At 29.1% G+C, this 25,904-nt stretch overlaps 1 protein-coding gene across 1 annotated transcript; it reads right to left on the bottom strand.

Moving 5' to 3' along the window:
- Window positions 1-1,510: 1,510 nt before the first annotated feature.
- On the bottom strand, window positions 1,511-15,574 carry LOC120123655. The gene is made up of 12 exons (XM_039142497.1): window positions 15,433-15,574; window positions 15,271-15,355; window positions 15,001-15,077; window positions 14,891-14,918; window positions 14,703-14,793; window positions 14,552-14,618; window positions 13,897-13,993; window positions 13,409-13,587; window positions 13,059-13,289; window positions 12,863-12,979; window positions 12,717-12,780; window positions 1,511-1,527 (listed from the first exon to the last, which is right to left on the bottom strand). Coding segments are annotated over exons 1-12 (1,116 nt in total). The 5' UTR covers window positions 15,511-15,574; the 3' UTR covers window positions 1,511-1,525.
- Window positions 15,575-25,904: the final 10,330 nt, after the last annotated feature.

Raw genomic sequence — 25,904 nt, 5'->3', positions numbered from 1 at the left:
TAGGATCTAGCAGTGTCGTTGATCATGATCGGTAGACTCAGCAGTAGGCTTTCCTATCAGACTACTCAGACCGATACAGGTGTGTTTTCTGATGGTGTTACATTACTATTTTAAACTATTCAGCTAAATTGTTTTAGATTTATGATGATACTGAATATTTTTACGGGATGATACCTAATTTTTTATTATTGTTTATCTGATATCTGATTTACTGTATATTTCTGATATGATCTCTGATTACGGTATTTTTGTATCTGATTTCTGAGTATGAAACATTTTCATTTTTTAATGGATTAAACTATAACTTTCACTCGAATATATACATGTTTATTATTGTCATTGGGGGTATTATTGTGGATATGTAGGCTTTGAGCAAATAGCGGTGTGGGTTGAAGAAAGGAAAGCGCAAGTAACTACCACATAATTTAAGGTTAAAAATTATGGAAACAAACACAAATAAAAATGTGATAAAAAGTATAATATTTTAGATAATGTCTTGTTGAACCTAAAATGTTATATTTTTATAATATTTTATATTACAACCGAAAATCTTACATTCTACAAAAATATTAGAAAATTGTAACATTTTAGATTGCACTCAACTTAAAATGTTATAATTTTTATCATGCTTTCTGTTATATTTATTTTCAAAATATTTTAGCCTTAAATTATGTTATTGTAACGTATATATATATATATATATATATATATATATATATATATATATATATATATATATATATATATATATATATATATATATATATATATATATTATTACTTGAAGTGCAGGGAAACTCCATATGGTGGAAGCTTATTTATTTTTTGGGTTGGACTTTGGACCACCATTTAACTCATGGGAACCATTTTGCTCTTCCCTTTTTTTGCTCAGTATATTCATACTCCAATTTGGGTTGTTTAAGATAAAATCATGGCTTTATTGTTTTTGGGTTTAACCATTTTTCTAAATCATGCTTAATATTACATTTTAATTTTATTTTTTCCATCCATTATTAAAAAAATTAGCGTGACATTTATGATGGCGTGACATTTATGATGGCATGACATTATCTTATAGTAATACGTCAGCATCACAATTAATTTTTCAACTATAAATGACCAAAATGGAATCAAAACTAAACATTAAGTATGATTTTAAAAAAAAAATAGTTGGCTGACCAAAATAGAATAAAAGTAATAATTGAGATACTAAAAGTGAAGTTGAGCCTAAATGATAAGATTAACAAATAAAAACCCACAATTAGTTAATTATTTACTCATTTTTGTACATGACTTAAAATATTCAACTTAAAGTTTATATTAGATGCATTCATGTAGGTATCGATTTTAGGGATAATAATTTAACTTAAACTCGACCTATAAGATGCATTAGAGTTTGTGACCTTTTTCATATTGTGTTGGTCCAAAACAATTACAATGTGATTTATTTGGTGAAAATTGAAAATTTTAGTTATAAATTAAAATTTTAACTATTTTTTTAATGTTTAATTATCAATATAATATTTTTTGAATAAGAAAAAAAATTAATGATTATGTTTAATTATAAATATAATATTCGATTTGGATCAAGTTTATTAGATCTAATTTCATATGATGTATTCGGATTATGTTTTAAATATATTTTTTATGTGGATTATCTATTATATATTTTATTTAATATAGATTAATATATTTTATTTTAGTATGAATGATAAAAAAATCATGTATTAATACAGATGATAAAAAAATTGTAATATTAAATATGTATATTAAATACAAATTTTTTTTATATATAAAAGGGATTATAAATTTAGTTTTATTTTTAATTTTTTATTCTTTATTTTTAAATTATGTAATTTTGATTTATAAATTTTAGTATTGTTGTTTGTTTCTTTGATTTAGAATATATATATATATTCAAGAATTTCAAATATAATTATATTTTTGTTAAACCGTTCCAGGCCATGACTCCATCTTTTTCTTTCTTCTTTAACGTGAAGAGAAAAAAATAGTAAGTTCTTTTCTGTTCTTCTCTTTTTTTTTTCCTTTTTGATATTTGATTTATAATCTAAGATGATCTATAATTTATAGTTTATATTTTTTGTTCTTTCTAGACAATCATATATAAAAGCAAGAGAGTAAAGGTTGCTTCGTTGAATACGGTTGATCCTAATGGAAAATTTTATAGCGCTCGATGAGCAGCAATAAGCATCATTAATAACGAGTACCATTAGTTTAATTTATAAAAATTTAAATTCTAAAGGATTTAACGTGTAATTATAAATTATTTAAAAATTTAAAGATAAATTATTTAAAATAAAAGGTAAATTATACCAATGACCACCTAACTATCGTCCCTTTTCATTTTGACTAATATTTTTGAAATTTTGTCAATCAGATACTCAACTATTTAAATGCATTAAATTAAACCACTTGCTATTAATATTTAACGGAGAAGCTAATGTGACATTTAAAATATTTGGTATAATTACACATTTGGTCACTGTTACTTATATATTCTATCAATTTGGTCCTAATTTTAATAAATTAAAATAAACATAACCTTCAAATATTTAATTTTAAAAGATTTTAAAAGTTATGACATATTCTATATTTATAACAAAACAAAATTTTACTAGAAATTCCATTTACGGTTCTCAGAAGCATCTCGTAATGGTACCATAAACTCTTTTAGTTTTACGGAAATTATAGTTTATCATTCTTATAAAGTTCGTTGGACAAAATTTTTAACCTACTACTATTTGTAAATAACATTCTACTAGAAAAAGGTTATATGATCTAACATGTAAAATTAATAAATTTTTATCTAGTAAATTTCTAATAGAAAAATGTGACATTTTTTTCACGTTTGACACAGTGGAATTAGCATGGAAAGTTTTGCACTAAGAGATTTACCTATATCAAAAGGATGATAAATTTAGTTTGCTTTAAATTTAATATCATAAATTATTGCTTGAGTTATTCAATTTTTTAGAAAAAGGTTTTGTTATAAATTGTGTTTTGTTATAAATATAGAATATGTCGTAACTTTTAAAATTAAAATTAAAAGTTAAATTTTGGGTCATTATACATGGCACCATTTGATATGAGGGTTAAGTTTATTTTAATTTATTAAAATTAGGATCAAATTGACAGACTATATACGTAACAATGACCAAATGTGTAATTATATCAAATATTTTAACTATCACATCAACTTTTTCGTTACATATTAATGGCAAGTGGCTTAATTGAATGCATTTAAATAGTTGAGTGACCTAATTGAATTTTTTTTAAAATATTGGTCAAAATAAAAATGGGCAATAGTTAGGTGATCACTGGTATAATTTACACTTTATTTCAAATAATGTATCTTTAGATAATGGTTAGCAGTTACAGTCATTAGGGTTAGAGACCCTTTAGAGGTGTACTCATGGAAAGGTCCTTAGTAGAGGATTAAGGGAAGCGTGAGACTCCTCTTTCAGTGATAGAACAATTAAACCTTAAGTAGGTAGCACTTGATCTAGATCATGCAAGTACCTACTGCTTAGTATCATATCTTTAGCATACTTGTGTTTGTGAAGCTCTTAATGTTGCTATAGATTAGAAATTATACAATTGAGCTTTGTAAGCTCAGCCTTTGGATGCTTTCCGTTAGCGGGTTAGTAGCTTGAGCAATTCGTGGAGCATCGTCGCGGTAGGACTTCCATCATCTCTTTCAGAGTATTGTATTGTAGCTTTATTGAGCATGTGTATTCATAGAACCTTACTTATGTATTTGAGTTGTAAACCTCAAGATGTATTATTTTTTTCTAAATTATGTGTCATGGAGTTCCATTTTGTAAAATATTTTTATAACAATTATTTATGTTTTATTTATAAACCATTCAACATGTTTAAAAAGAAAACAAATAAGTTTTAAAAATCAAGGGTTACCTCAGTAGCCCAATGTGGCATTTTAGGCTCAATCAGGTTTAGGGTGTTACAAAAGTTAACCACCTTATATGAAGTAGAATGGTGTCCCTTTCATTCTAATTAAATCGATGAATCACTAATATTTTCCTCAAAAATTTTAATTTTTTATTTCAACGTTTCGAACCAAAAGGGAAACACCACCTAATATAAGGTAGAATGACTATTCCCTATATTCATAAGGAAACAAGAAATGTCTCATTCATGGTATTTATTTACTTAGAGTTGTGCAACAAACAAAATTTTATTAATAGAATTAAGGGGCCTTTAAGATAGATAAAGAATGTTTGAATATTTAGAAGTACCGAATCTAAACCTCCGAATAGGGTAGAAAGGCTTATTTTCGATAAGTCTAAATATGAGAACATTTCCCTTTCCACCCTCTTGATTGATTTTAAAATTGATCATTTTTATTTGTTTCATTGGAGGGTGTTCGTTCACTTTAAATTATCGACTTAAACTACCCAGGTGAGTTAGAATAATTTGTTTCGATAATTTAAATCAAACGAATATTGCCTTTTTATTTATTATGTAAAATGGTGGAGTAATGTGGATAAGGTACAAAAATAAAAAATCTCATGCCCATGTTGGGATAAAATCATTTACTCACAAGTTAAATTAATTAGTCATGACATCATTAGGGTCAAAGTTGTATTTACTAATTAAGAACATGCAAATCAAAACACAATCTCAAACTAAATAAATTAATTCAAGTTATGTTGCAGGTATATAATTTTTCCCCTTTATAAATATAATCGTTTTTTCCTAACTTTTTTTAAACAAAAAAATTACATTTAAAAATAATTATGACTTTATTTTAGGAGAATTGTGATTTTTTAATAAATTGAATTAATTTGATTTGGAGTCGCCATCGACCTTTATGTTGGGTAGGTCGAAAATCTAAAACACGTCATTTTAACGAATGTTAGAAAAAATTATATAGCATTTTTTAAACAATAGAATATAAATAAATATTGAGTACTCACAAAGTATCAATTTTATACGAATAATCCTCGGAAAAACACTCTATATTTTTAGAGGTCTTCCATAGGTTAATTGAACAATCAAATATTTTATAACTATCCAAAATATTAAATAGAACGTCTTGTTAAAATATAATACATTGATATTCAAGTATCACAAAACTATCCTTAAAATATATTTACATATTTTTGAAACATAAAAAGACAAATAAAATATATAAATATATTACTAAAGTAAATAAATGTAGACCTGATACATGATTTTAAAAATGTACTCTACACACACCCGTGCGTAACTTAACACCTAATCAAAATAAATAAAGGTAATAAAGCACCATTGAGGTATTAATCCCACTTATTTGCATTATAACTTTATTAAAACGGTGACCAAAACAAATATGCAGTAGACTTAGAGGGATCTAAAGCATCAATAAAACATTTTCTTACATACAATACACGAAGGACTAAAATATAACAAATCTAAAAACCAAAGAATCAAGTCAGATATTTATCCTAACATGCAAACAAATAGTCAAATTTTTATCAAAGTACTAGCCATGATTAGTGATTTAACCGGAATTTGTTAATAGACAATTAGTAACTAAATCCTAAACAAAACACAATTTAAAGCTCAAAACATAACAAACAGAAGCTTGTATTTAAGGACTAAAATGAAACATTACAAAAGAACAAGGATCTCTCGCATAGATTACCCACTAAAAAGCGGGTCACACTCCCCTCCCCTAAACGGTTGCGTTTCATGAGAGGCATAAAAACCTAAAATCAAGGCTTAAACATATAAAGCCTTTTCATTTTTCCCTTTTGTTTCTAAAGGAAGAGGGAGAGAGTTCTCAAGCTCCTCTAACCGGAGGAGATGGCCACTGTCCACCGGCAACTTTTTTCGCCGCTCACAATGATCGGGGAAAACAAGACACTCCCAAAAACACTTGTTTTTGCTTTCTTTGCCCAAATCCAAGACCCCATTGCTTAAAATCACCATATACATCTAGATCTAACGTTATCCCTTTGGCTTCCCCGTGAACTCCTTCTCTGATGCTAATAGTTTTGGCCCACAAGGTAGGTTTTCTTTTCTCCTTTTTATTTTTTTAGTTTTATTTTTTCTCTTTTTTTCAAAACTAGTTTCCCCTCGAATGGTCTCTGATATTTTTTTTATCTTGTATCCCTTTGCATGTTGATTTCATTATGGTTTGATTAAGCCTCCAACATAGGGCATGCTTACCCTATTTCAAGCTTTTCACATACATAATATTTTCAGAATTTTTGTCTTATTATATATTTTTTATTTGATGTGATTTCCCCTTTTCTTTTGACTGATTTGTTAATGGACTTCTAATCGATTTTTGGTTGAAACGACGGCTATGGAGTGACAAAAGCAAGTGGCAGAAGCAGCAGTGATATCGGGGGAAGCGTCACACCTAGGGGACGTTTGGATCATCGATTTGAGGATTACTGATAGGATTATTTTTTTTCCAGGTTGTAATGCCCACGTTTGGATGGGAAAGATTCCCACTTGAGGGTATTATCTGTGAACCAACATTAATATTTTGAACTTTATTACTGGTAATGTCATTCCCACATATTCCATAGGTTTTTATTTATTCCCGGGTTAAAATACCCTTTCTCTTCTTCTCCCCGTGACCTTGCTTCTGTCCAGGCAAAAAAAATTAGTTTTTCCCAATAAGATTTATCCTGGTAAGATTTCTCCTCCACTCCCTTTCTTTTATTTTCTCAGTAATGTTACTTAGTTTCCATTTTTCTTTGCTTTTGTTTTTGTTACCGAAAACCTCTTGAATCTTTTCCTCTATGAAAATTTCATCCGTTATTTATTTATTTATTTTTTATTTTCCTCTGTGAAAATTTGATCAGTTTTTTAAGGTTTTGGAGCTTGTTCTGAGCGATCTTCTGCATCACTACCCTGAAGCAATATATGTGGTATGTCTATAATATGTTGATTTGAAGGAAACCAAGAGGATGCAAGGAAGCAACACACATTTAGGATCTAGCAACCCAATTGATTTTGAGAATTTTTTAGGGACCTTCCATCATTATCTCATAGGATCCCCCAATACCCACTTCTCTGAAAATATCAAAATGTTGATGTAAAATTTTAATATATTTTTAAATAAATAATGTAAAATTAATATTATTTATAATTAAAATAAAACATGATATATTTACTCTTTTATTCTACCCATTTATCTTTTAAATTTTATAAAAAAAATTATATATAATTTTTTTAAAAAAGTATATAAATTTAAAATAATAAAGCAATATATTTTCGATATTTTTTATACAAATATTTTCATATAAATATTTATAGAATTCCATTTGTTAAAACATATAGAACAATGACAATTTGATAAAATATATGTTCCAGTCATCTCTTATTCCATCAACCAAACATAATAATCTTACATTCCTGCCAAACAAACCAAACACACTAATGTAACATTCCCAGTAATGTATCACATAATGTTACATTCCAGTAATGTTATTCTCAAAGGTAACTTTACATTTCGTGAACCAAACGCACCCTAAAAGATTGGGTTAATTGGGCCCCTGCTAGTTGAGACTCTATTTGGATCTACTGTTGGGTCGGTTTGGGTTAATTGTGTCAGTTTGGTGTTTTAGGCCCGATTTGTAATCTAGTTTGGTCCAATTTGTTGTAACATGTAAAAATAATAATAATAATAATAATAATAATAATAATAATAATAATAAATGATTACAACCTAGACAAAAACGAGTGTCTACAGTTCTTTTATCATTGTGCAGTTCACCATATACATTCATAAAACAAGAAGAATAATTTATTTTCATTATGCTTTTTTATAACATGGATAAAAAATTAAAATTAACAACAAAAAATATAAAATAAAATTATCATATATCTTACCTTAACTGATCATTAACTCATTGTTTGTATTGGATTTTGACTGTATTAGATTTTGATTGTTTTTGTCGATTAGGATCAGATGATTCTTCTACACTCAACGAGTAGCGATGAGCACTATTAATTTAAATTATAAAAATTTAAATTATAAAGGACTCAATGTATAATTATAAATTAGTTAAAATTCTAAATGCGACATTGATACTTCTGTGCATTATCTGAATGCAACATGACTTTGTTGTGCTTTATTTGAATGTAAACCTGACTAGTATTTGATCTCACATGCCATTAGACACTAGTTAACTGAGGGAACCCAGTGTCACATAGCATCGATGAAATTCCCACTAAGATGTTGAATGATCTCTTGGTCCTCACATAGGTAGATCATGGAGGGGGAACCCGGTGTCACATAGCATTGGTACAATTTTCGCTCACCTGAAACATTAGTTAGTTCTCACATAACCTTAGCTCTTACGAGCCTTAAATAGGTCAAATATGCTACCCCAAGTGAGTAGTATCGATACTCTACTTGCAGTATCGTAACCTTAAGATCAAGTATTGATACCCCTATAAGTATCGGTACCAAAAATGTATTATGCTACTGAAAAATAGGCCCAATATCAATATTGTCACCCTTGGTATCAATATTGTGGGGACAGTATCGATACTCTCCCTAGAAATATCAATACTCCCTGCTTGGAAACCCTAATTTTTACCCCCAATCAATCAGTATTGATATTTTTCATCCAGTATCGATACTCGTACTCATAAATGATTTGTTTAGGCTCGAGGAAACACCAAAAAATCATCATAAATGACTTGGTTGGTTTCCAAATCTTGTACTGAAGCTTTAGAAAGTTATTTAGTGTCTTAAAAACATATTCTTTACACCTAAAATGTGATTTGATCATGAATTCAAAGATAAAACCTAAAATGCTTAAATAACCAAATCTTAGCAAATTCTTTAAATTTATGAAAGCTTAACACTCCAAAGCATTATAAATACACTACATTGATGTTTAAATCCCGAAATGAGGCTCCTTGCTTAGCCACACACCCTTCCATTATGATTTGGTTGATTTCCCACAACTTTTCTCTTTAGCTTTGAAAACCCATGGCTTAAATCACTAAAACGATGTTGTTGGAAGGATTAAGAACGGAATTAAAGCATAAAAGATGTAGTTTAGTATTTAAACTACAGTTTTGGTTCGTGTTAGTATTTAAACTTTCATTTTTTTTTAAAAAATAACGTTACATTTTTGAACAAGTATTAAAATGAAACAAAAACTAAAGTTTTTAACAACGGTTACTAAAATGAAACAAAAACTAAACTTTAAGTATGGTTTTAAAAAATTGAAAGTTTAGATATTAAAAGATTAAAACTAATAATTTAGGTATTAAATACATTATTTACCCTTAAAATATAATATTGAGTTTGCATTGACCTTTGCATGGTAAATTTATATGAATTGCTAAATTATGAGTAAATTGTAGATTTAATATTAATACTTCAATTTTATTATTTTAAATTTTTGTGTTTTTATTTTAAAATTTTATTTTTGACTCGAATATGATAAGAATAATATGATCATAAACGGATTTGATATCATCAAAATGAAGGGAAAAATTAAATCCATAATTTATATATAACACAGTAATTAATAATAAAATTTAAATTAAACAATTATAGGGTATTGTTTTGTTTGAGTCCCTCAACTACGAATGGCATAGGTCGGATTGGATCGGGTTTTCAGTCAACTTGATCTGACTAAAAAATTATACATCCTCCATCTGATTCGAATTCCATCCGAATATTATACAACTTCCACATGACCTGAACTCGATCTGCTCTTTCGAGATAAAATTTGTACTCAATCCTACTTGAAATAATATATTTATAAAAAAATATTACTTTTATTTATTGAAAAATTAGAGTTTTAATTGAAAATATATATAAATGGGTCTTATTGTAATTATCTCTAAATTATAAGGTAAAATTATAATTTTTTGGGTCATATGTTTTTCACTTTAAACCTGATCTAACTCAAACATAATCTCTAAAATTTTGATCCCATCCGAATATGATTTTTTTTTAAAAAAATCAACCTAATATATTTGGGTCGAGTCAAAAGCTATCAAGTTCGGGTCTCGTGCCCATCCCTACCCTCAACTATTAAAAGTTATGAAATAGTTTCTTGATTATAGGGTATTGTTTTGTTGAGCCTCTTAATTATTAAAAGTTATAAAATGATCACTCGAGTAGTCATATATTTTAAATTCATCTTTTTTTCCTTAAAAATTGATGACAATTGAAGTTTGACGTTAATATTTTAATTTTTTTAATCTTTTAAATTAGGGTAAACTACATAAATGACCACATAACAATAGGTCAAGTTGTAAAATGACCACCATTTTCAAAATTGTGACAAATATAGCCCTAAACTATTTAAAAGGGTTCAAAATGGCCACAATACGTTAACATTTAAAGGATGTGTTTACGTGACAATTAAAAAAAATAGTATAATTAGGGAACATGTCCTTGAAAAGTTATGTATTTACGGCACTGACACCCTGCTTTGTTTTCTTCCATTTTGGTCACTACTTGTATATGATTCGTTTCCTTGGATTTTTATTTAATCCAATTTGATCCTAATTTTATTTTTAATTTGTCTAATGCCTTAATTTAATCATTAACTTTAAAATATTTTATTCTAGTCATGTATTAAATTTGTAGATCTAATCCCCTAGATTTTAGAATTAATCAATTTGATCACCAAGTTTAACTTTAATTCTTAATTTTTAATTAGGTCCTAATTTCAATTTAATATAAAAAATGTTGTTTAACCGGGTACCAGCATACCCGGTACTCGATTTATTATATATATATATATATATATATATTTTATTAAAATTTTATTTATAATTCTCAAATTATTTCACTCTAACATTCTAAATTCCTAATTTCTTAAATTTTTCTACCATAACATTCTAAATTATTAATTTCTTAAATTATTTCACATTAACATTCTAAATTATTTTTTAAAATATTTATTTTAAAACATTCAAAACATTAACATTCTTAATTTCTTATTATTTCACTCTAACATTCAAAACAATTAAAATTTAATTTTAATTTTTGTTTTAATTTTTAATATTTCTTTCAATTATATAATTTGATTTTTTAAGCTTTATGTGTGAATTATATATTATAGACCTTTAATTTTTAAATTTTAGAATGTTCTATATATATTTTAAAAATATATATATAATTCTAAAAATTAAAAAACTATAAACCAGGTAGCCATATGTAATGGGTCGAGACACGGGCCAAAATTTTGATACCCAAAAATTCTGGGTACCCAATATTTCAGATACCCGAAAACATGGGTACCTGATTTTGAACACCCCTAGTGGTAGGACTTTGAAAGAGTAAAGAGAGTTACTAAATTGTAAAACGTACAAAAGATAAGGACCTAAATGTGTGAAAATGTTATTTGTCAAGCGAATAAAATATGAATTCAAATATACTTTCACAATCATCTTCTTCCTCTTCTATACATACTTTGATATACATAAGTTTGTGGCTTATGCTAAGGAGCATTCGCGGTGAAGTCAAATAATTTTTATTAATTATAAAATTATTGTGATGTTAGGGAGATATAATTGACATAATGTAGTTAATAAATAATATGATATAATTGATGTTTCATATTATTAAGTTAATTGAGAATATGACCACACTTAAATCATTATGATATTACTATTTTTAAATTAAATTTACTGTTTTCATATTTATTTTTTAATGATTATAAATATATATATATGAAATTATTAAAAATAATTTAATATTCAAATTATAATATATATTATAATTAATGATAAAAATATATATATATATATTATAGTTAATATTCAAATTATAGTCATAAGATTGTGACATGTGTCATATTTTGGTTGGAGAAATAAATTTTTAAAATTAAATTGAAAACAAGACCTAATTAAAAATTAAGAATTAAAATTAATCTTGGTGATCAAATTGATTAATTCTAAAATCTAAGGGATTTAATCTACAAATTTAATACATGACTAAAATAAAAGATTTTAAAGTTAATGATCAAATTAAGACGTTAGACAAATTAAAAACAAAATCAGAATTAAATTGAATTAAATGAAAATTCAATGAAACAAATCATATACAAGTAGTGACCAAAATGGAAGAAAACAAAGTAACATGCCAACATAGCAAATACATAACTTTACAAGGACTCACACCCTAATTATACCAATTTTTTAATTGCCACGAAACACCTCCCTTAAATGTTAACATTATGGGACAATTTTACGACCCGATCCATAATTATGTGATCATTTATGTAGCTTACCTTTTAAATTATTCATGTAAAATGTTACATCAATATTTTAAATTATCACATCAGCATAGTTAACTATCACATAAACAATCACATCACTCACTAATGTAATTATTGACAACCATTTAATTGATCAAAAGGGTAAAGATGATAACAACTAAGTTAATACAACTAAAAAATGATCACATAACTAACTTGAATGTATTACAAAATAAAATTATCCTTAAACCTATTTGAAATTAATGAATAGTTAAATTTGAACATCTAATTAATACTGAAACTAATAGTAAAAATGTTTAAACAATAGTAAAAATAAAAAACAGAAAACCAGTTTCGGGCTGTCAGCAAACCTTTAATCGAGATGAATCTTGTTTTACCTACAAAAATGGCATCAACATAAATAAATGTACTAATAATTCAGTCTTAGCTTATAGTGGCCACCAAAAGACTATCAAAATCGTATTAGAAGTTTACTCTAGCCGCTTCTAAATGTAAGGCTCACTCGCTTTCCCTCCACACAAAACTTGCTGCTGCATTCGAGCTGTGCACAAAGATCCATAAAAAAAAGTTAACAAAATGTTCATAAAATCGGAAACAACTGTTCTAAGGAGAGATGAGAACACCTTTCGCTTCAAGTAGGCGATAGCATCTTTCTTGGAAGAAAAGTTGGAAAAAACAGAAGATGATTGCTCATCAATAAGTACTTTCAGCTGTTTTAGTTTTAGTGAATCTCCAGGTACCTGAAGTAGGAAGATAAATTAATCATTAGAGAAACACTTGCTCCACGATTTAAAACACCTTGCCTTTTAGATCAAGTACCTGACGAAGAAGCCGTTTGCACAGCTTTTTCAACTTTAGTTTTGGTTCATCAGCTTCGTCTGTTTCTAATGATGCATTGTCGCGGATTTGTTTTGGTGGAGGGCCGACATCATCAGAATTCTCACCATCACTATCGCTAAATGATTTCCTTTTCCCCTGAAAGTGAACTCCAGCTATTTTCTTTGGTCGATCCTTGATGCCCAGACCTTGTTTTCCCGTTGTGGCTTTATCCTGGAATTTTGAAATAAAAGAATTCATTCCTTCAATCTCCCAGTCTCCATTATGCTACTAGATTCATCATGAAAATAACTGTACGGCAGTTTTCATAACCAGAAAAAAAATAGACATACTTGCACAAGTTTGTAGAGATTCTCTTGGTCATCTTCAAAAAATACCGTTCTCTCCGTTGATTTTTTTGACACTCCAGTTTTTATCGATTTCTTTCTTGTAGACTCTCCCAGAAAACCCCCAGAAACAAATCCATATTTATAGCCCCACCAATCCAGGGAAACACACTCAACTTTGTTTCCTGTGACAAAGAGCTAAATTTCTGAGTCGATCAATGGCAGACAGCTAAAGCAGCAAAAAGTAAACAAGAGAAGAGGTCACGAATATTCTTTCCATGGAAAGAACAAGTTGTTCAGGTACAAGATAATATACACTCGATGGAAAAAATTATGTCTTCCCACCTTCAATAGTACTGCAAAATCTATAAAGATGAACAAATTTTCTGAACACCACAACGCAAAGGAAATGACACCTTAATGCAATAATTCACCCAAGTTTTCAGTATGAACTAGATTACAAAAGTTTTTCATCAATTTACGTGTAGTATTACCTTCAGCAGAAAAATCATTAGTTTCTGTTGGCTCTATGATCTCCAATTCACCACCGACATCAGGAATTACAGGCAATGGCTGCTCAACCTTTTTGGCCTATTACAAAATATGTATGGTAAATAGTGTGATTGTTTCAACCTAAAAAACCAGTAAATGTTAAAGACACGTCTAATCAAATACTAATTCCAAGGGGAAGAGAACCATCTAAAAATATGAATTGATAATTCTATCAAACAAAATTAAAAAAAAAAAGATTTAAATGAATATTTCAATTTTCGCACGATGTTGAAAGGTTCTTCAACATTTGACCAAAGCATAAGACCTGTTTGTTATTGAATCGTTATGATTTTACAATGGTTTGTGTCTGAGTCTTTAGCTCATTCAAAGATATCCAAATTTGGACGTTATTAATAAATCAAACTTGAATAATAATTTACAAGTGAACACATTTCAAGACAAATATTTGATGTATTACATTTTGTTCTGATATAATTATTTTGCATCTTGAAAGACAACAACAAATATCACATACTTAAGTAAAATATAAAATGGACATCATCATTGCCACAGCTTCAAACAAGTAAAAACTTTCAACAGTCTAAACACTCTGAAGAAGACAAAGGCCATAAGACATAATGAAGTTTTAGAACTTACAAGAATTCCTTCAAGATCCTTAGAAGAATATGCAAGCACAAGCTTCCCTCTCTCTCTTTTCTTATATCTAAGAAGAACGAATAACATCAAACATTAATTAAACAACCGGCAATCTCTTACCACTAAAAGCACATGCAACTAATACACCAACCTTCCCTGGGGTCGAGTAGCCTTGACAACTTGTTCTTCAGCATCATTAGGCACATCGGCCTTGGTTTCTACTCGATTTTCATTCTTTTCAGCTGTTCAGTAAAATTAAATTACTTCTCAAACAATGTCATTCGAAGTTCTAACCAATTATAAATATGAGAAGAAATTTTCTTTAGTCATCAATCATACCTTCATCATTGGTTTGCACTGCTTGCTTCTATAAAAAAAAGAAAAAGATAATGAGCTAATGAGTCAAAATTGAACACAGTACAAGGTCAAAATAATATTCAGATTCGCACCACTTTCAATCCTTTGAGAATACTATCAAACTGAGCAGTATCAAACGCCCACGGATTAGGTTTATCTAATCCAATACCTGTTCCATGATTTTCAAATATAAATAAAAATAAAATTTTAAAAGTATTTCTTTCATCCTCCAATTCAAATCCTCCAGAAACAACTTCAACATCTATAAGTAAATAAACTAAATCAAACAACTAAACAAACAAACAAACAGATGCAGAGAAAATGATTATAATAAGGAAGAAATAAAAGGATTAGAAACGAACCAGTAGTATCCCGCTTGTTTTTAACTCTAACGTGACCTTTGATCCCTTGTTTATCCTTGCCAAGCCCTTCTCCTTCTTCCCATCCCTAAACCGGGCCACTCAAACAATAAATAAAATAAATATCACAAAAACTTACGTCGATACATTTATAAGGATGCGTACCATTTGCTTCATGAGACGAAAAGCAGCAGATTGGCGAGCGACGCCGACATAGCAGAGAGGAGCTTCCGGTGCGGCCATTTTGGCGGTCTTTCTTCTCTTCTTCCTACGCCGATGAATATAGGAGAAGGTTTTGGAAAGAGAAACCCCTAGGTTGAAGTTTGAACCGAGGGGTACTATAAAATGCAGTGTTTCAAGGTTCATGGAGTTTGATGGACGTTGGATGATCTAGAGGTGGATATTTCATTGATGGAGTGTGGGTCCCTCTAAATCACAATCTGATTGATGCGTGGCTGATCTAATGGTTGTAATGCGCTTATTCTATTTTTGCTTTGGCATTTCACCTACCAATGCCACACAAATTGTACTTGATACGGTGTCGTTTCATTGGTTCTTCAATTATTTTGTAACAGATTAATTTTAGGGTAAAATATGCAAATAGTACTTTGATCATATAATATTTTTTATATCAAAAATTATAAAATAATCATTTAACTTAAAAAATAATAAATTAATTTTTTCTCGTTAAAAACTTAATGACAGATAATATTACAGTCAATAAAATTGACATAATAAAAAATTTAGCCCTTTTAACTTCTATATTTTATTTTAGTTTAATCTTAATTTTAAAAAATAACTATCAACATTTTAATATTCTATCGATTTAATCTCTTTTCTAATTCATTTTCTATTTTGAGGAATCCTAGGTACGATTGATATGTTTTTTTTTAATTCATTTACCTCTACTAGGAATGGATGAGTTACTTATCAAATGTTAGGTTGATAAAGTTGACATTGAAATTCATTTAATTTGGGATTTATTTAAAATCTTTCCTCTAAATTTATAGAAGTTTGAACCATCAAGTGAAATAATTGATAAAAGAGAATGTTATTCTTCTTAGAGGTCATGGGTTCGAGCGATTACGTATATAGGGTGTGTATGCATTGTTAAATAATTAAAATATTTTTAAACTATAATGCTTTAAATCTCTTGTTAGGAGTTTTGGGCTAACCCGAGAGAGCCTTGGATAAATACCTTAGCTTGTAAGAAGTCTTGACCCAAGTTTAAGAGAATTGGGCCTAAATTGAGCCCAATTGTTATTGAAAAGGTATTTTAAATTATGACCAAAGCTTGAGACATCAAAGGAACAATTATACCAAAATTAGTTACAAAGGTTGAATTCCATTAAAATTTGATGATACCACATCTGCACCCCTCCCTTATATCCCATTTTATCACCATTTTTGTCTTATCCATTCAAAATTCATTTACCTCCCTCAGCATTTAGAGAAAGGGTAGAAGCTTTATAACATTTCAAGCTTTATCCAAAAATCTTCAAGTAAGAACCTTAATCTCCTTCTTCTAAGCTTTTATTTGTACGTTTTGAGCTATGGTGACCATAAGTGAGTTTTAGGGATTTTTAATAATCAGCTCGTTTTTAGGTGGATTAAAGTCTTAAGAAGTGTTCTGAACTCTTTCTTAACCTCTAAATCAAGCTAATAACTCAGGTGTTTGATTCTTGTCTAGTTAATGAAGTTGGAGAAAGCTCAAATAATAAAGGGAAGGAAAAGTCGACTCTTGATTGAACTTTGAGCATTTTCGGCAACTCAGTAGTCCATGTAACACACTTGTAAGTCATATGTACCACGTGTAGATCACTAGGTGTGTTTTGTTAGCTTGCATGAGTTATGAAGCATATAAGTGTGTTCATGATAAATTAGTATTTGATGTTTTTCAACATGTTTATTAGTCTATCATGACCCCTCTTATCATACATAAAACTTAAATAACACTTGGGAACCTCATAGGGACGTTTAAGATAAATGAGAAGTCACTTTCACACCCAAATATGATATTTCTGGGTTTGAATAGTATCGATATTATTTATTGTATAGCCTAAAAACAATATATTTTTAGATTGGAGTATAGATACACGTTCTTCGGGTATCAATATAGTTATTAAAGTATCGATACTCAATGATAGAGTATCGATACCAAGTTTATGTCACAAATTTCAGTAGCCTATTTTGGTTAGCCTATTTTGGTATCGGTACTCATGGGAGTATTGATATCGAGTGTAGAATATCGATACTCTCGGAAAGGGTATCGATACTGAGTTAATTTTTAGAATATCAAAGTAAATTTTGGTATTGATACTCAGGGTAGTATCAATACCCTAGTACAAGAGTATCGATACTCTAGATAAGAGTATCGATACCACCCATCATTCTCAAATTTCAGTAGCAATTTTTTATACCGATACCAAGGGTGGGTATCGATACCCAGGTGTTAGTACTGATACTATAGGGCTCAGTATTGGTACCAGCGTACATTTTTGGATAAGAAACATAAATAATTAAGGGGTTAGACTTGAAGAGCCCAATAATACCAGAACACCATCAAATAAAACTACAAGTGAGAATAGAAATAAACACAATTACAGATAGAAACAATATCAGCTACTTAGAGGGCATGCACTATTCGTATTTGTAAACTCGAATTTGTAACTATTTTGTTGTAAACCTTATGATATTATTGGGATGTATTTTGGGAGCTCTCTGTATTTGTGAACTCGAATATTATTATGTTTTTATTTTGTAACTTCATTGGATGGTTTTATATGATGATTTCTAAATGTTTTTAAAGAAAGTTTTTAGGTTAGCCACTTTCGTGGTCTCGTGTGACACATTAACCCTTCGATCTTCGAGTCGAACCGGATTAATGTGTTACATAAACATATATTATCTTGTAACCACTTTATTCAAAAATTTTGTAAATTATTTTTTAATTAACAATAAATTTTTCACGGATCCACTTCAAGCACCGTTGAAAGTTCTCCATTTAATCAATTATTGTTTCCTACTCCTCCTGTAAAGTAACTAATGGTTCAATTCATCAATCTGCAGCCAATCTCAAAATAGACTTATTTAGTTGTGATGATTTCAGTTCATTCAAACATAATTAAAATATAACGTTAGATATAATTTTTTAAAAAAGAATTAGATAATTAAAATATAATTAAAATGATAGTTGAGTGACTAAATATGTAATATATCTTTTAATCAATTATTGCAAAAGCCATGTAGTTTACAGTTTGTCTCGAATTTTTTTTACTTCTTGGTTGTCTTATCTGTTTACATTTCCAATAATTTGATTTTGAATCAAAGCCATAAATGTAACGGGCCTGAGGCATTATAGACCTTATTATCTTTCAGCCTTTCATTGAAATTTATTAGATTAAAGGGCATTTAAAATCTAAGGGCCCAATTTTTTCCGGATTTTCAGATAATTCGAAATTAAAATTTATCCGATTAGTGTCCATCCGATTATACGAATTATCCAAAAATAAAAAAACGGGTTGAATATCCGAATTTCCTGATCAGATCATATCTTTTTGCACACCCTAATTGTTGCACCGCCAATTGCTTCATCTACCGCCTTTTTTTGCATGATAATCAATTTGTTTCCTCCTCTTTTTCGGGTCATTTGATGGTCTGGAATTGGTTTCTACTCAAGGGCATAAGTGAGTTAGTTTGGTCGAGAACAATGGTATTATTTTGCCAAGAATTGTGTTGGTTAGTTGCTGTCATTTTGAAATTCTTCATTGTATGTTGCTTCTTCTCCAATGTTGTTGAAACTTGAAGCTTAACAGCCAAATATCCAAGGTAGAAAACATCGAGGAGAACTCTTTAACAGCTTTACTCTCCTTAATCAAACAAAACAAGGTGTTTTATTGCAAGAGAGACTTCATATTACATTCGGAAATTTATAACTTGATCGTTTTACTTCCACCCAGGGTTTTAAATAGCGGTCCGCGACCACGATAGCGCCCTCGAAATAACAGTAGCGCTGCCGTCTGATATACCAGCTATGGCTGCAATCGCGGTAAACTCGATATGATCGAAAACGCGACCACGACTGTCATTTGAATTCATGTTTCTACCAAAAAGATTATCCGAATAAATAAAGAAGAATGAAAATATGAATAAAGAAAAATTCCATGTAAAGCTCAAGAAAGCTTCTTTCAGCACTCTGCAGGAAAAATATGGAGAACACATTGAATTCAATTCATTAAATATATACATTGTTCCATCCAGTGACGAATTCGGAAAAAAAATATGGGGTGGACCAATACAAATAAAAAATATATAGTTAATATAATTAATAATATTTTTAATTTAAAAGTATAATAACAAGTACACATATATTTAGATTAAATCTAGAAAAAATATATATTAATTGGAGCAATATATATTCATACATATTTTATTTAGTGTAAGCTACCTATTTGGTCACTCTTCTATTACTAAATCTATGTTTTGGTCATCCAATTATTATTTTTATTAAAATCATACTTAATGTTACGTTTTGATTATGTTTTGGTCACATGTCGTTAAAAATAACAATGATATATAACATGATATTTTTTTAATTATTTGTCAATCCTGATGTGGCATTATCTTATGTTGACACGTTAACATGACCGTTAATTTTTTAAAGACAAGTGACCAAAATAGAACCAAAATATAACATTAGGTATGATTTAAAATAAAAAAATAGTTGGATGACTAAAATATAATTTACCCTATTTTTTTGGCATATGGTGGACCATGGCCTAGGTGGGCCTAGGCCTAAATATGCCACTGGTTTCATCGATGGCTTTTCTTATTATTAATTTGGAGTTAGTATAAAACAATATATGTTTAAAGATAACTCTTAACCATTTGATATTGGACGCTCACACTCTTGACATTTCTAGTACTCGCACCTGAAACTCCAAAGAATAATAATAATTTTTTACCATTGAAGTCACTTGATTTGTGCAAAAAAATATTAAATTTTGATGGGTTACTATTCCAAAACCGGTCATTGGTCTATGAAAGTTTGTCAAACACTCTACATTGTACCAAATATAACGATTATTTTTTGTTCATTTTAGTATCTAAACTATCAATTTTTGTCCATTTTAGTACCAAAACTTTCAATTTTTTTAAAACCATACTTGAAGTTTAGTTTTTGTTTCATTTTAGTACCCCTGTTCAAATTTTAACGTTAATTTTTGAATAAATTGAAAGTTTAAGTATTAAAATAGACAAAAACCTGATAGTTTAGATACTAAACGTGTTAAGTTTTTAACTGTAGGGGTACTAAAATGAAACAAAAACTAAAAGTTAGGTATGGTTTTGAAAAAAAATTAAACATTTAAATACTAAAACAGACCAAAACTAATAGTTTAGGTACTAAATACGTGATTTATCCTATAATTTTATTGTTTAGTTCTTACTTTTGTTGCCTCCACATGCTCAAATTCACTTGTTTCTCTATTTGAATTTCGAATCATTCTCCAATTTCCACATTCAATCATCAAATACATGAAAACCATGAATTTCACATGAAAACTTTTGAAATGTATCAATTTTAGAACTATTTGACCGTTGGCAATTAACCCATTTTTTAATAACATGTTGAGGCAATTTGCGTTTTATTTATAAATTGTGATGTCCTTGAGCCGCATCAGAGATGGACACAAGATTTTATGTTAGGGGATGAACTTGAATTTATAAAATTTAAGGAGAGGAACTTGAACTTATAAGATTTTAGGAGACGAAAATAGATTTTTAAAAAAATACATAGAAAAAATCTAAAATATATGATAATTTTATATTTTTAAGGGGCATCCACTATAATAAACCCAGAAAAAAACGTAAGGTTGTGGTTGGACCATGTCAAAGACGATGGTCTTACTGTTCTATAACTTATTTTTCAAATAGCCAAAGTGTAGTTGTAGCATATGAGACTTTTAAACGCCCCCTCTTAGGAGGAATCAAAGGTTTTGACTTAAAAAGAAGTGGTCGAATAGGAAAAATTTAACTTGTAAAACATCAATAAATATCGTATAAAAACATTATTAAAATAAAATATGTCTGATATCATATCAGAGCTTGTAGTAAGAATATTTTTTATAAAAATTATGCATATCAAACTATACTGTGTCATTTCAGATTTGTACTTTTCTATTTCAGATCATATCATCGCCCACTATATTTTCATGATAATATATGATAAGTGAATAAAAAAATAAATGTGCGTGCTATATACAGTTTTACTGTCAATAACAGATAGCACTTTTAATGCTAACCAGAAGTATATATACTGTAAAACACAACACTACTATACTAAATTAGAATCATAAATGATAATTCATGATGCCAAAACTTCATGAATTTCACAATGCACATATAGTGCCAGACAAATGTATAGGAATGTACCATATCGTTAATTAGTTATCATATATCAAATATCATTTAACCTTATGACATGCCATTTTACCACTAACTCTCCTTCTCATACAATGGGATATGCTCAAAATCATGTACCAATTTGCATATAAAAGCATCCATATAATCAAATATAAAGTGAATCTCATAAAATCGATATTGGACAATTCATACCCAAAACATTCATATACTATAAAATAAAATAAAATAAAATAAAATACGATACAAAATTATATTGGGTAATTCATACTCAAAATCATGTAAAACAATTTAGTAAATCAGTAAAAAAAATCTTTCATAAAATAATTCAAATTGTTATAATTCGAAAACCTTCGAGATTGGTTCATCCCTAGCCATCCTCATAACGTATATAAAATGAATAAGTTGCACTCACATGATGTCTCACTAGCTTTATTGTTACTATCGATTTACTTTCGAACTTTATCCTTTTCTTTTAACTCGCTTTGAACTTGATTTCGATCACGATCTACACGACGATCGTTTTCTCGACATATGCATATTTCAAACATACATTAATATTTTAACTAATATAATAAACTCGAATTCGTATAAAAGTTCTAAAATTTCCGTCAATGCATATTCAATACTAATTTTCCTTCATCTAATTGAAACTAACTTTAACTCCATTAAAATAGCCTTTCAAGTTCCTTAACTAATCATCCATCACAACCATTCACCAAAATTTTCAAAACTCCACATTTAGTCATCATAAACCTTTCTTTAAAGCCAATCTCGACATTTCGAAAATATTCAAAATAGTATCTTGGTGTTCACTTTAATCTATAACAATAATCGTACTCAACCAATTTTACAATACTTCCAAAATAATACCTCAACATTGCAAAATTGTCATTTCATCACTAACTTTCAAAAGCTTGCAAATTGATCCCTAAGAATTATTCAACTTTCCAAATCAACCCAATTCAACATTTCATAACTCAAACTATAATTTTCAGCATGATACACTAATTTTCCAGCATTTGCATTTTAATCCTATAGTTTCTTAAAGAATGTGAAAAGATCCTTAAAGCTTTTGTAAAATTCCAATTTGGCCCAAAACACAATTCCAAACACAGAGGATCATTCTTGTATTCAATCTAAGCCCTTAGGAAATTTTTGTAAAAATTTGCTCAATATTTCTTCCTTAGGCCGAATCTTAAAGGACCATTTTCTAATGATCTTCAATCTGATTCCAACATGAATTCATCCTCTACAATTCATTTCCATTCAATTCCAATCATCCTCCCTCAATTTCATATCAAAATAAATCAAATTCAACATTTCTCCATAAATCCCCTATAGTGGTTGAATGTTCATTTTAGCCCCTCTAATGATTTCAAATAAATTTTCATGCTTGATTATAACTCCACAACACTCCTAGCATTATAATCTAACCTTATTTCATTGAACTCTAACTTCCCCTTCATCCACCATAATCACCAACTGAAATAAATTTAAGATCATTTAATGGGGAATATTAACACCAAATGAAAGAAAATTTAAAATAAATTTAAAATTCATTTTAGTCGCAAAAGTCCTATATGCCCTTAATGAATCTTAATATTTGCCTCAATGTCATCCTTTCACCTCCATTTTCATAAAATTAAATAAACATAAAAATCCTATTTATTTATTTCTATCTTTGCCATATCAATTTTCCAAAATTTCAATTTAGTCACTTAATTTCCACTTTAATATGGAAAATCCACTTAATTTCACTAATCCACATCAAATTCCACTGACTTAAAATATCGGAATAATATTTCTAACCTCAAACTATATTCTTTCAATTTTTGTGAACTTCAGATTCAATCCGTGTGTAACATCCTAAGTAACGGGTTAGTGACTAAATTGTAAAAAATTCAGAATTTGGTGATTAAAGTAGAATAATTATATAGTTTAAAAATAATTGTTAGTAAATATGAAATGAATTTAAGGACAAAATGGTCATTTGCAAGGAAAAATAATAATTAAAAATTTTATGGGGTTATATTAAAACCCACGTGGGGCTTGAGTAGGAAACAAATGTTTCCAGATTTCTCTCATCTCTTCTTCCTTCTTTCTTATCTTCTTCACTCTTCTCTTCTTCTAAACGTGAAGACCCAAGTTTAAGGTAAGAATCTGAACCTTGGTAGTTTCTTTGATTTTTAGCTAGGAAATTGAAGTTTGGATGTTATATAAGCTAAAGGAAAGCTTATATGACATTAAGACAACAAGATAAGTGTTGTAGAGATAGATTTGGAAAATGAGTTTTTAGATGAAATTTTGATATGGATGAGTTTTTGAAGTTTGAATAAGATTTTTGACTTGTCAATAAGTTAATTAAGAAGTATGAGGTGATAGAATTAAAATTAGAACAAGTTGGAATTTGAGTAAGATTCTTAAATTCTATATTGATGATTAGTTTTTTTTAGTTTTAGAGGTATTGAATGGATAATAATTAGTTTAAGTAAGTGTATGAAAGCTAAGAGTATTAAAGGGAGTGAAATATGAATGTTTGAGCTGAAATGAAATGATTTTAGAGCTCAAAATAGGATTTCTGGGCTAGGGGAATCGGTACCCATTCAAGGGGAATCGATACCCCCTCAACGTATATGAATTTCCAGAATGCTAGAGGGGAATCGATACCCCCAGGGGGGAACCGATTCCCCCATATAAAAAAAAAGAGAGAAGAAAAGAGAAAGACTAAATTATTAATTCCTTAAATTGGTAGGCTATTAAAGATTAATTTCAAGACATAGACATCTGATAATCATCTTGAAAATTATGTTTATGTAGATACCGAGCCTACACGAGTTCGGGAACAATCTACAAGTAGGATCGATCAAGGAAAAGGCAAAGAAATATAGGTGAGTGCATATGCATAGCATAATTATAGAAATATACTCAATTCTAGACTTGTGATAAGTCTAGATTTTATATCTTGGTACATGATCATATTCTGTATTATGAGACATGACATGAATTCATATAAAATGCATTATATGACATGAATATGCAGGAAAAGTTATGAGCTATGTGAAAAGGTAAGAATTTACATGTCTACGCGATATAGACTACGTGAAATGTAAAAGCCCATGTTATGTAGATGAGAACTATAGGTATAGTTGGCATGCCAAGGGTAGAGGGTCTACGCGGTCCTTCGGGACAATATTCTACGCGGTCCTTCGGGATATATATATTCTTTGGAACATGTGTGAAGTCTGGTGAGACACATATGTGATCCATAGCATATGTATATGATTCTTAAGGAATTCTATGTGGTCCTTATGGACATTATTATATGGCACTACGGTGCAATTCTACGCGGCACTTCGGTGCATTTATACGAGCTGTGGTGACAGCATAGTGCACAACCTCACATTACTCAGATACCTTAGGTTCTCAATATGATATCATGGGCCAATAAACTTATTAATACAAATTCATGAATGTTAAAGTAATATGCTTACAGGTATGGATATTGATGATGTAGACTACATTGATTAAGTACATGCTTTCATCTCATTTCATATCATTATGACATTTTCATTACATTGCCTTGTTATTATTATTACATTGCCTCACTAAGTCGATGACTTAGCGTGTGAGTGTTTCACGCGTAGGATCCGAGAAAGTAGACGAGACAGGTGAAGCAACTTGACAGCATTACTCCTGCAACCATCAGATCAGAAGCAACTTAATCAGTAGGTCATTTTGTTATGTAAATGGCAGTTGGCATGTAATTAAAGGGTTAAGTTGTGTATGCTCTGAATATTTTGGTAAACTTATATTACAATATGTATATTATCGTATTTTCTTAATATAAGTTCAAATATTTTGCTATTATTTGTTAAGAGTTGTGTTTTAAAGTAAATGTAGTATCTCTGACTCATATCCGGGTCGGGTACGGGTTGGGGGTGTTACACCGTGTATCGAAATATTTTACCGAAATTTATCGCTTTATAGACTTTTATACAAATCCCAGATCAAAAATCTGAAGCCCAAGAAAACGTCATTCTTGGGGGTGAAATATTCATTTACGGGCCCAAAATATATAACTTTTAAAAATTACACTTTGGCCCTAAACTTTTATAAATTTATATTTTGACCACTAAACTTTCGAAATTTACATTTTAGTCGCTAGCCAAAATTTTGGGATATTACACCACATGTTCAAATTCACTTGTTTCTCT

This window comes from Hibiscus syriacus, unplaced genomic scaffold, assembly GCF_006381635.1.
Source record: "Hibiscus syriacus cultivar Baekdansim isolate YM2019G1 unplaced genomic scaffold, ASM638163v2 tig00110402_pilon, whole genome shotgun sequence".
NCBI classification, from domain to species: Eukaryota; Viridiplantae; Streptophyta; class Magnoliopsida; order Malvales; family Malvaceae; genus Hibiscus; species Hibiscus syriacus.
The sequence above is the reverse complement of the archived record's forward strand: the minus strand, read 5'-3'. Positions and strand labels throughout refer to the sequence as shown.